The sequence below is a fragment of the Salmo salar genome, chromosome ssa09, assembly GCF_905237065.1.
Source record: "Salmo salar chromosome ssa09, Ssal_v3.1, whole genome shotgun sequence".
Classification (NCBI taxonomy): Eukaryota; Metazoa; Chordata; class Actinopteri; order Salmoniformes; family Salmonidae; genus Salmo; species Salmo salar.
In genome coordinates this window covers 28,509,384-28,521,872 of record NC_059450.1, presented here as the reverse complement: position 1 = coordinate 28,521,872, position 12,489 = coordinate 28,509,384, and the positions used below count along the sequence as shown (strand labels likewise).

Below are 12,489 nucleotides of genomic sequence, written 5' to 3'. Positions count from 1 at the left end.
GCATGAGTGAAGGATGCTTTGTTGCGATATAGGAAGCCGATTCTAGATTTAATTTTGGATTGGAGATGCTTAATGTGAGTCTGGAAGGAGAGTTTACAGTCTAACCAGACACCAAGGTATTTGTAGTTGTCCACGTATTCTAAGTCAGAGCCATCCAGAGTAGTGATGCTGGACAGGCGAGCAGGTGCAGGCAGTGATCGATTGAATAGCATGCATTTAGTTTTACTTGCGTTTAAGAGCAGTTGGAGGCCACGGAAGGAGAGTTGTATGACATTGAAGCTCGTCTGGAGGTTAGTCAACACAGTGTCCAAAGAGGAGTCAGAAGTATACAGAATGGTGTCGTCTGCATAGAGGTGGATCAGAGAATCACCAGCAGCAAGAGCAACATCATTGATGTATACAGAGAAGAGAGTCGGCCCGAGAATTTAACCCTGTGGCACACCCATAGACTGCCAGAGGTCCGAACAACAGGCCCTCCGATTTGACACACTGAACTCTATCAGAGAAGTAGTTGGTAAACCAGGCGAGGCAATCATTTGAGAAACCAAGGCTGTCGAGTCAGCCAATAAGAATGTGGTGATTGACAGAGTCAAAAGCCTTGGCCAGGTCGATGAATACGGCTGCACAGTAATGTCTCTTATCGATGGCAGTTATGATGTCGTTTAAGACCTTGAGCGTGGCTGAGGTGCACCCATGACCAGCTCTGAAACCAGATTGCATAGCGGAGAAGGTACGGTGGGATTCGAAATGGTCGGTAATATGTTTGTTAACTTGGCTTTCGAAGACCTTAGAAAGACAGGGTAGGAGAGATATAGGTCTGTAGCAGTTTGGGTCTAGAGTGTCACCCCCTTTGAAGTGGGGGATGACCGCAGCAGATTTTAAGATATTGCTTATTTAAGATAGTGAGGAAGGCACTTTTAAAGAATAGCCAGGCATCATCTACTGACAGGATGAGGTCAATGTCATTCCAATATAGTAATAGTCCTAGCAAAACTATTGATCTTCAACTTGCTATCGGTGGATTCTATTTGATTAGATAGATTAAAATGGTATGTTAAACATCACAGCATATTTGAAAGATATTTGGTAATAAGAGGGTGGCCAGCAGAGATAGGTGGGATGGGAAGAGGGAAACCGAGGGTTGGAATGTGGAACTGGAGATGAATGGGAGTGAAGTTGCTGAGTGAGGGGTAAAATTATGTTTAAAAAATAAACAAAACAAAAAAATGACACGTTAATAGTGCCACACATGCACACAAACACACAGTCTGCCTTGCTATTTTAACTTTTATTGTCCTAGATGTCTTTTGTTTCATATTGTTGTTTTCCTTTGTTCTTGTATTTGTTTCTATTTTTATTGGTCGTTGGTACATCGGGTGGGTAGTTGTATGTTTGGGTTGGATGGGGATAGTGGCTCGGAGGCATTGGAGATGGGGTCGGTTTGGTGATGGGAAATGGAGGGGAAGGTTTTCGGGGGCGGACTGTGGGGCGGGGTCTTGGATGGTTGGGGGCGGTGGGTGGCCTGGCGGTTGGGAGTGTTAGGCCGGCGGTCGAGAGGTCGCTGATTCGGGTCCCCGAGTCGACTGGGCGAGGGATCTGTTGAGATGCCCTTGGGTGGGGTACTTGACCCTGATTGCTCCGGTGGGTCGCTCTAGATGGGAGCGTCTGCTAAATGAGGCAAATGTAATGTAAATATTGAGCAGCTTCATTGCAGGTGGATTGTGTGTAAAAAAAAAAGAAAAAAGAAGAAAAACAAATATATATAGATGTATCATGCCCCAGGATTTTTGTACACAAAGTTCTCATGATTTCAAGTTTGGCTCACATGACACTTGACCCTATGGTTCATGTACTTAAAAATGTAAAGAGACTCTCTAGTACTTTTGCATACTTTTTAGCCAGTAACCCTGAAAGCAGTGCTCACGAGCCAAAAGTGGTCCACGAAAATTGCTTACTACGTCGCATATGTGCAGATATGTGCCCCACGTAATTGCTCTCTCTCTAGCTCTGATGTGTGTGCATGATTTACCTTTTGCAAGCTGTCACTCAAATGGTGATGGGCTGAAGCTCATTGGTTGAACTCAAATTGCTAGTTGGCTGGCCCATGTGGGGGAATATGTAGGGAAAATGGCACAGCATAGCTTTGAGAAAAACAGTTGATTTGAAACTAGGGATTTTGTGGCTTACTGAGGTAAGACAGTAATTCTGTTCATAGATTATGAACTAAGCATTGACACATCCAGCACAAAGCGTAGTCGTTAAAGTTCCGGACATATATGTATGTTTTACACAAGTATCTATACTAGGCCTCTTCCAATAACCTTAAACTTCCCAAGACTTAAAGGTAGACTACACAGTATACTCAGATGTTCAATGGTCATTGACATTAATGCAAATTAAGGGTTGTACATTTAAACACTAGCCTGACTACCCATCCACATTGCTCCGGCCAAATGCCATGGTCACTAGCAATTCAATTTATTTATTTTACTAGGCAAGTCAGTTAAGAACAAATTCTTATTTACAATGACGGCCTAGGAACAGTGGGTCAACTGCTTTGTTCAGGGGCAGAATGACAGATTTTTACCTTGTCAGCTCGGGGATTCGATCTAGCAACCTTTCAGTTACTGGCCCAATGCTCTAACCACTAGGCTACCTGCAGCTCCCTCAATGATGAGTCTGGATTGGCTCTCCTCCCGAAGAGAGATAAAGGTAACTGACATAATAAAGGAAACACTTGAGTAAATGAGGGATACAAAGTATACAGCGTCATGTATACAAATTCTGGGCAGGCCATTATTTTGGCTACCATAGCAATGCTTTCATAGGATAACAATGCCCCCATCCACAGGGCACGAGTGGTCACTGAAGGATTTGACAAACATGAAAACGATGTAAACTATATGCCATGTCCGTCTCAGTCACCAGATCTCAACCCAATTGAACACTTATGGGAGATTCTGGAGCGGCACCTGAGACAGCGTTTTACACCACCATGACTTCACAAAAGGGAAGAGAAGAGTATAAGATTAGCAGGGTCACTTAATTATAATGCTATATAAACTCACTAATCACTAAGTATTGTTAGTTCTGTTATAGAGAAGCTCTGTCCAACACAAAGTCTCAGATTGGTATTGTACTATAAGTAGTTTGGTTCTGTAAATTAAATTCTTGACTTGCAAGTGAGGGACCACCACTGAGAATTCCATCTACTATCCGTTTAATTATGAATGAAATTGGCCTCCTCAAGACTGAGCATGAATTAGTCATATTACGTCTTCAGGATGAAAAATAGGTTTACATTAAATATTGAAATATGCCTTATGTGTGTGCACATTTCCAACAAGATGTTTGATGTGGCCCAATGTGGTAGCCTAGTGTAGTGTTTATGATAAAGAGATGCAGATGTTATTGATAAAGAGATGCAGAGAGAGAGAGAGAGAGAGAGAGAGAGAGAGAGAGAGAGAGAGAGCGCACGTGTGTGTGTTTCAGAACCATGGACAGGTCCCATCCCTCCATAGGCGGCTACTGATCAAACAAGCCACAATTAAAAACAGGTCAATGTTGCACATTTCAAACATCAATCATGCCTGCTTTCAAGAGACAACTACACATCAAGACAGCTAAACATAAAAAAATGTATGTTCCTGAGAAATGTATAGTGCGCATGCTTTAGAGTTTTTGCATGTGAAAAACTTTACGCATATTCTATGTATAGCGTAATGACGCAGTCATAGCAACCGGCATGGAGACAAATAAGCTTCCTACCCTAATCTTGCGGAGTCAGCGGCAGTTCAGGGATTTGTTAGCTCGACTCCAGAAATGTGAGGGTTTAAAATATGTAAATCCATAACCTAGCACTTGGTAAATCAACCTATACACCATTGATCTATCTGAAGAACTTGGTATGAGCATGGGATACACCGACTATATGGATCCAAAAAGAGGTTGGTAGATACGGTTTGCTAGCTAACGTTAGTTTACCACATGTTAGCACAGGTTGTCTGAAATGTGTTAGCTCATCATGTTTACTTCAACAAGTCACACGTTTACGGTTAGACAAGGCAAGTAACGTTAGTCATGTCACAAGTGTATGGCAAAACTGTAACTATCAAATTGTGTTGGCTACTTTTAGCTGCATGGGGATTTATTATGTAAAGCTGGCTAGTTAGCTCGATAGCTAACTTAACAAGACAAATGAAATTGGATGCGCTAGCTAGCTAACCAGGTTAGATAGGGCATGATCAGTAACGTTAACTGTTAGCTAAATATTTTAACTTCAGTGCCATAGTATGCTTAAGTTATACTATGACACGATTATTATTATTATTTTTTATCTAGGTCAATATAGACCTGAACTGGGTAGGCTAGATACACGCCAAACAGAGATACCCCAAAAATATAGCCTAGTTTTATTAGAGATACCAAAAGTACAAAACAATTTTTTTTTTAATGAAATGTATGCATTCACTACTGTAAGTCGCTCTGGATAAGAGCGTCTGCTAAATGACTAAAATGTATTACGAATAAACTAGCTAGTTAATAACATGTACAAGCATGGCTGTATGCTGGCATGCTTGGACTGCCACAAAAAGTTGTTTACATGTTTAGTCTCAAAACTCTCAGTACAACAGGTAGCTACAATGGTTACATGCTATATTCATTTATCAACCTGCAGCTCTGCCTTGTTTCCCTTTCTGTCCTCTGGCAGGAAATGCACCACCATAGGAAACCGGAGGTGGAGGAGGTGTAATTGCTGCAACCAATCAGAGCATACAAACTATTATTTCAAACGGACCAATAACCTCACAGTTTCAAATCACTGAATACCATAATTCACTTAATTGAGGCTCCTCCACCCTCTTACCCTAAACTAGCTAGATCTTATTTATTTTATAGAAGTCACCTTGTCCGAGAGAGATGTATATGGTTATCAAAACGTCACGCCAGGGGGGTTTCTAAAATCCTGTTTTGGAAAAATTGAACCATTTCCCTGTTTGACCGCTAGGTTTTATGGGTATTATCACACCTCCACTATGGGGCTCTATAGCAGGTGCAGTGAAAATTATTCATTTAAATATTTTAATTGAACCTTTATTTAACTAGGCAAGTCAGGTAAGAACAAATTCTTATGTACAATGACGGCCTACCTAACCCTGCGGGGACTGGGGCTGGGATTAAAAATATAAGACAAAACACACATCATGACAAGAGACAAACCACAACACTACAAAAAGAGAGACCTAAGACAACATCACAGCATGGTAGCAACACCACATGACAACAACAGGGTAGCTACACAACATGGCAGAAGGACAAAACATGGTACAAACATTATTGGGCACAGACAACAGCACAAAGGGCAAGAAGGTAGAGACAACAATACATCACACGAAGCAGCCACAACTGTCAGCAAGAGTGTCCATGATTAAGTCTTTGAATGAAGAGATGGAGATAAAACTGTCCAGTTTGAGTGTTTTTTGCAGCTGCTGCAAACTGAAAAGACGAGCGACCCAGGGATGTGTGTGCTTTGGGGACCTTTAACAGAATGTGACTGACAGAACGGGTGTTGTATGTGGAGGATGAGGGCTGCAGTAGGTATCTCAGATAGGGGGGAGGGAGGCCTAAGAGGGTTTTATCAACCAGTGGGTCTTGCGATGGGTATACAGAGATTACCAGGTTACAGAGGATCATACAGTGCGGTGATGTGTCCTATAAGGAGCATTGGTGGCAAATCTGATGGCCGAATGGTAAAGAATATCTAGCCCCTTGAGAGCACCCTTACCTGCTGATCTTTAAATTACGTCTCCGTAATCTAGCAAGGGTAGGATGGTCATCTGAATCGGGGTTCATTTGGGAGTTGGGGTAAAAGAGAAGTGATTACGATAGGTTAAATCTAGACTTGGTTTGCTCTAAGCCTGCAGCTTTGATATGTGCTGAGAGAAGGACAGTGTACCATCTAGCCGTACTCCCAAGTACTTGTATGAGGTTACTACCTCAACCTCTAAACCCTCAGAGGTAGTAATCACACCGGTGGGGAGAGGGGCATTCTTCTTACCAAACCACATGACCTTTGTTTCAAAGGTGTTCAGAACAAGGTTAAGGGTAGAGAAAGCTTGTTGGACACTAAGAAAGCTTTGTTGTAGAGCGTTTAACACAAAACCTGGGGAGGGGCCAGCTGAGTATAAGACTGTATCATCTGCATATACATGGATGAGAGAGCTTTCTACTGCCTGATATGCTTACCTTACTAGCTCCAACAGTGTTGTAGAATGTCTAGTGAATACACAAATAATAAAATAAACAAGAAATCAAGACATTTCAGAACAAGTTCAATTAACAACCCAAGTAGATACATTCTAAAGCAGTGTTAGAATCCAGAATATAAATATGTGTGTGATGTGTATAGATGACAGTATATCATTTGGAAAATAAAATGTTATATACAATGGGACTGTAACTGTAAGCGTTTTTGAACACCTGTAACTGCCATTTCCTGCAATCTAGGGCAAAAAATTGCCTTATATGATAACAATGATCTATTTTTTTACATAGTGGTGCAACCAGTCCACAAGGTGGCGCAGAGCCCCTCTTACATTCTTTGGGGAGAAACCTGCTGGCTAGTGATGGCTGTTCAACAGTCTGATTGAGAAGACTCATGAGACCATAGGCTTACTGGTAAAATGCACATGAGGGGGTACTCCAGGCAGGGAAAAATGCAGTTGTTGATACAGTAATCGAAAAAGGTAGGGAGCCACAGATGGGAGCAAAGTGAACAGACAGTGGCTTGGGTGGCTGAGGCCCCTAATGATTTTCTTGGCTTTCCTTTGACACTGAGGGCTGTAAATGTCCTGTAGTGCAGGCAACGTGCCCCCGGTGATACGTTGCGCTGACCGCACCACCCTCTGGAGAGCCATTCATACCATCATAATGCTCTCAATAGGGAATCTGTAGAAGTTTGTGAGTGTTTTAGGGGCCATGCTGAATTTCTTCAGCCGCTTGCGGTTGAAGAGGCGCTGTTGTGCCTTCTTTAACATGGTGTCAGCGTGGTGGGACCATTTCAGGGCCTCAGTGGTCTGCACGCCAAGGAACTTGAAGCTTTTGACCCACTCCACTGCGACCCCGTCGATGTGGATTGTGGGGCGGGCTCCCAATTCTGTCTCCTGTAGTCCACAATCAGCTCCTTTGCTTTGTGGATGGCTACAGGGAGGAGGTTAGAGCCCTGGCACCACACAACAGGGTTCTAACCTCGTCCCTGTAGCCTGTCTCGTCGTTGTCGGTAATCAGACCTACCACTGTCGCGTCGTCAGCAAACTTGATGAAGACACGCAGTCATGGGTGTACAGGAGGGGGCTGAGCACACACCCCTGGGGAGCCCCTGTGTTGAGGATCAGCGTGGCGGAGGTGTTATTGCCTACCCTCACCACCTGGGGTCGGCCTGTCAGGAAGTCTAGGACCCAGTTGCACAGGGAGGAGTTCAGACTCAAGGCCCTGAGATTAGTGATGAGCTTGGAGGGCACTATGGTGTTGAAAGCTGAACTGTGGTCTATCAAATCAAATTGTATTGGTCACATACACGTGTTTAGCAGATGTTATTGCGGGTGTAGAATTTTTTTTGTGTTTCTAGCTCCAACAGTGCAGTAATATCTAACAAGTACTATCTAACAATTTCACAACAATACACACAAATCCAACGTAAAAGAATGGAATTAAAAATCTATAAATATTTGGACGAGCAATGTCAGAGCGGCACAGACTAAGATACAGTAGAATTGAATACAGTATATACTTATGAGATGAGTAATGTGAAATATGTAAACATTATTAAAGTGACCAGTGTTCCATTATTAAAGTGAACAGTTATTTCAAGTCTATGTATATAGGGCAGCAGCCTCTAAGGTGCTACAGCATTGTCACATAGATATTCCGCTTGTCCAGGTGGGATAGGGAGGTGTGCAGTGCCACAGCGATTGCGTTGTCCGTGGATCTGTTGGGGCGGTTTGCAAATTGTAGTGGGTCTAGGGTTTCGTGTAAGGTGGAGGTGATATGGACCTTGACTAGCCTCATGATGACAGGTGAGTGCTACTGGGCGATAGTCATTTAGTTAATTTACCTTAGCTTGCTTGGGTACGGGAACAATAGTGGACCTCTTGAAGCAGGTGGGGACAACAGACTGGGATAGGAAGAGGTTGAATATTACATTACTCCTCTCACTGACTGTTAAGCACTCCTTTAAACAATGTTAAGTAACATTGACTAGCTAACAAACTATTTCACTTTTAGGTAATGCATCGCCTGTCCCAGGCCACAGTCTGACTGGACCACCCAGAGGACAGATTAGTTTAAAAGGCATCCGTAAGTATTAGGCTATAGCAATGTGTACAGCGTAATGTATACCTCAACATACAGCTCCACACCACACAGGGGTGATATGTGTTTACTTGCTTCAATCTCCACATTCCGCTCAATAAAAAATGTTTGTCTTGGGTTTACAGCGTTCTGCCCTCGGTCGTCGAGCAGACTAACCCAGTGCATTATTCAAGACCATATGGTGTCCCATTATAAAAAGGTGTATTCAGCTAAAGGTAAGGGATACAACCGGTGAAGTAAAATAACTTGTGTGTCCTCTAGAATTTCAATCATATGCTGACTTTGGTTATTGACATAAATATTCTCTTCCAATGTCTTTCAGCTGCCATTGATTCATCAGTACCCAAAAGTATGCTAAGCAGTGTAAAATGTACGTTTTTTAACATCTGAAATCTATCACCAAATCGAAATAAATTGCACATAGGCTATATGATCTGATTTAGTTGATCATTGCTGTGTGTACATTCACAGACAATGACCAGTTACGGCGGGAGCAGTTGAGGAAAGATGCGTCCAGGTCTGATAGGCGGCCTCAGTCAGCTGGTTCACACTCACAGAGGAGCAGCAAAGCCAACACCAAAGCCTCCTGCCCATCACAAAATACCCAAGTAAGAAGAAGGCACTGCAATGATTGCTGCCCTATTTCTGTATGTAGTTTAGTTATCTTATTCACCTCATTTTAAATCATTCTTGAAGTGTACACTGGCACTCACACCGTCATTATAAGTGTGTAATATTACATGGAAATAGATGGTAAAGATTATTGTATTGATTTTAATGATGGGTCTCTCTTGCCTTTCAGAGTGGAGCAGGTCAAGAAAGTGCCTATTTCTACCTGGGAAGCTCAATGATTTCCACTCCAAGAATCAACACCTCCTTTCACGCCAAGCAAATAGTTTACCCGTCCCAAATGGTCGGCGGGTCTGGGAGCCCCCCGCACTTCTTCCATTGTGCATCAGAGTACAGCTATAGGAGCCCAAACTCCCAGAGGCAGCAGCCAGCCCGCTCCTGCGCCACCACAGGTACCCAGAGTGGCTACAAGGCCTTTCAGGACCCTGTCCAGAAGACCTATAGTGGGGACCTGATTCAGAAACACGCCCACCGCTTCACCCAGGACAAGCCCTTCACTCCCAGGACTCTGAAGTCAGACAGCAGGTCCTATCTGTCTCAGTATCGCTACTATACACCTCCTCGAGGTAAACCAGCCCAGGACCAGGAGAGGATCATCCCCAGGCTGACACGGCAGGAGACCTATCATGGAAGGTAACGTGTTTCCCTGTTTTTGACAGCACAGGTGTCTTATTTTTCTGTTTGTGTGAATGACGTAAGAGAAAGAGAATGATGTAGACAGGATGAGAGAGTGATACCATGGAAACATTGGCTAATTAACATCCTTTCATATAATTGTTTCACCTTTGAACAGGATCTAATAAGATGAGCATGCTCAACATTCGCACACAGCAGGTAGTCCAGACAGTATCCTGAATCCTGTTTCTTTTCCTGCAGCACACGAACCAAGGAATGCTCATCGGCTGAATGGGATGATCAACCCCTGGCAAGTTCGATTAAACCCTTAATTCCTGGAAGAACATATTGCAGTATTATAGGATATAGTCAGGGAAAAAGTGTGGTAGAATTAGTTGATTATTTTTGCTGTTATATTGAGAGAGAGTAGTGTGAATAGAGGAAGTAAAAAGAGAAGTCTTTCAAGAGCACCTACCACAAATGAAAGACAATGAACAAATCTAGAGCAAATTATACTTGTAAATATTATACAGCTTAATTAAACACATGGAGCCTGATTAAAACTGAATTAATTGATCACTCTCTGTTATTATAGGGACATGGTACAGAGCATGAGTGGTCGGATGCAGACGATGAGTCCCATACACTGAATCTGTCAGCATTTGGACAACGAAGCAAGGGAAACAAGAGCGTAAGCAGCGATCACTACCATCCCTCCTTCAGGTAATGTTTATACTGGTTTCAGACTGTATGTGCTGTGGTATTGTACCTGTGCTTCTTGTCCAAAAAAAAGTATGTATTTTGTCTTGATTGGCTTCTTCCAGGGTTTCACCAGAAGGAATGACATCTCCTATCATGAAGAGGGTGTCTGCAGAGTAAGAACCATTTTTTTTAACCTTGCCACCTTTAAATCACTACTTTTCTATAAATATAGGAAAAGATGATAAAGTGTGAAATAGGCTGATATAATAACTTCATGATTACTATTGAACCCTAGCAGTTCCAAGCAGTCTCACTTACGTAGTTTCCCTGTAAAGTTACCATTCTGACTTACCATTCCTTTCTCTACAGGGAGGAAGAATTTATGTACCTTGAATTCATTGCTGATGTAACAAATGAAATCTTGTCCAGGGGCCTGTACTCTGACAGGTACGTCACTTTTATATGAACTGTTTTTCTCAGGACATGAGAGACCTTGTAGCTACAGTGTAGCACCGTGTCTGGTATTTATGCTAGGCTATAAATCACAAGTGATGGCCTCAATGATATTCGTAATAATCCCACCTGATGAAACCTGTAATAGGGGTCATGTTAACGTTGCTGCACTGCTCTCTGGCCGCTTTTACACAGGCAGCCAATTCTGATCTTTTTTTCACTAATTGGTCTGTTGACCAATCAGGTCAGTTCTGAAAAAGCGCTGAAGTTAAAAGATCTCATGCGATTGGTCAAAAGACCAATTAGTGGGAATAAAATATCAGAATTGGGCTGCCTGTGTAAACGCAGCCTGTGCATCACTGAATATGAATTTGTTACCACAAGTAGGTATTCATACCAATTCATTCTCCTTCTAAAGGGTCTTAGAGCGGGTGTTTGAACGTCACGTTGACAAGAATAAACATCTATTGGATGAGGTGGGTGTCTCAACTTGACATGGGCATCTGCGCTGGCAGCATGTTTTTTACACTAATGCTACATTCAAAATGGCAAAGCGAGAACCAAACAAGCTGATATGTTCTGTACTTAAAATTAGAGATCTGTCAGGGTCATCGTGAACTGTTTTTGTTCTTTTTTTAAGGACAAAATGAGCCACCTTCTGGAGACTCTGCGCAATGACTTGCAAAGTCCAGCCAACACACCTGCCTTTAGTGCAGAGCCTAAGAATGGTGAGGACACAGAGCTTGACCTTCTTCATGGTCATCTACAGGGTCTGGAGTCTCTGGACAGAGGAGCACTATCAGAAACCAAAGAGGACAATGACCTTTTTCCCTATGCATTGTTTAACCAGGACAGTGGTGGGCTGGAGCATGTTGTTCCATTGTCAGTGTCCACACCGTTATATGGTAGCCCTCCTCCTAAGAGGACTGACTCTGACAGTCTGCCTGTTGGTTCACCTGATGCTGATGGAGGTGCAGAGGGCCTGGATGAGCACAATCATGACAGGGAAAATTACTTTCCTCCTTCACTTGGTGAAAATACCCCTCTGACCCTTGAGGAGGACCACAATCAAAATCTAGAAGACAATTGTGGTGGACTATCCAAAGACCTGGAAGATCTCGAGAGAAATCTGTCTGAGTCATTTCATGTTTCCAATGCACCTAATTCCGCAGGGCCAGTAGTCACTGAGAATATAAACACAGTAGCCTCTTTCAGTGATGATGAGTTCTGATTTTATTAGTATTTTAGGGATGAGTTTAGTGAGCTTTGTAGTCAAAGGAGACTATTTTCGATAACAACAATTTGATAGAGGTTTTTGCATCTCAAATGTGTTTTATAAATGGGAGCTGATAGGTATATTTCATACTTTTTGCCTATTCTTGTTATGGGCACCATTGCCATGTGTATTTCCAGTACAAAGTATTGACCAATATAGATTTGGATTATTGTTACACAATGATGAGAAGGAACTAGACCGTAAATACATTTTCTACTTTACATTTATCAGTGTTTTTGCTCACTGTAGCTTATTCATTTCAAATAAGAGGGAGCATCTGTGAGTAATCTAGAAAAGCAGTTAATTGATTCAATTATTTTCCCCATATATAATTTCAATCAAGACACTGTGCTCCCCCTCCTCATTGACTGGCAGTGTTTTTCATGTTTACAATAAAATTTTGTATTATATTATGAACTCTGCACAAAAGGGAACTTGTCTCC

General features: G+C 42.5%; 1 protein-coding gene across 1 annotated transcript; it reads left to right on the top strand.

Annotated features, from left to right (window-relative positions):
• Window positions 1-3,736: 3,736 nt before the first annotated feature.
• On the top strand, window positions 3,737-12,470 carry spata7 (spermatogenesis associated 7). Its single transcript, XM_014211064.2, has 12 exons — window positions 3,737-3,947; window positions 8,284-8,355; window positions 8,496-8,585; window positions 8,693-8,740; window positions 8,842-8,978; window positions 9,173-9,633; window positions 9,877-9,925; window positions 10,211-10,338; window positions 10,440-10,490; window positions 10,687-10,764; window positions 11,189-11,246; window positions 11,411-12,470. The coding sequence occupies exons 1-12, from the start codon at window positions 3,908-3,910 to the stop codon at window positions 11,999-12,001; spliced, it is 1,803 nt and encodes a 600-aa protein (XP_014066539.2). The 5' UTR covers window positions 3,737-3,907; the 3' UTR covers window positions 12,002-12,470.
• Window positions 12,471-12,489: the final 19 nt, after the last annotated feature.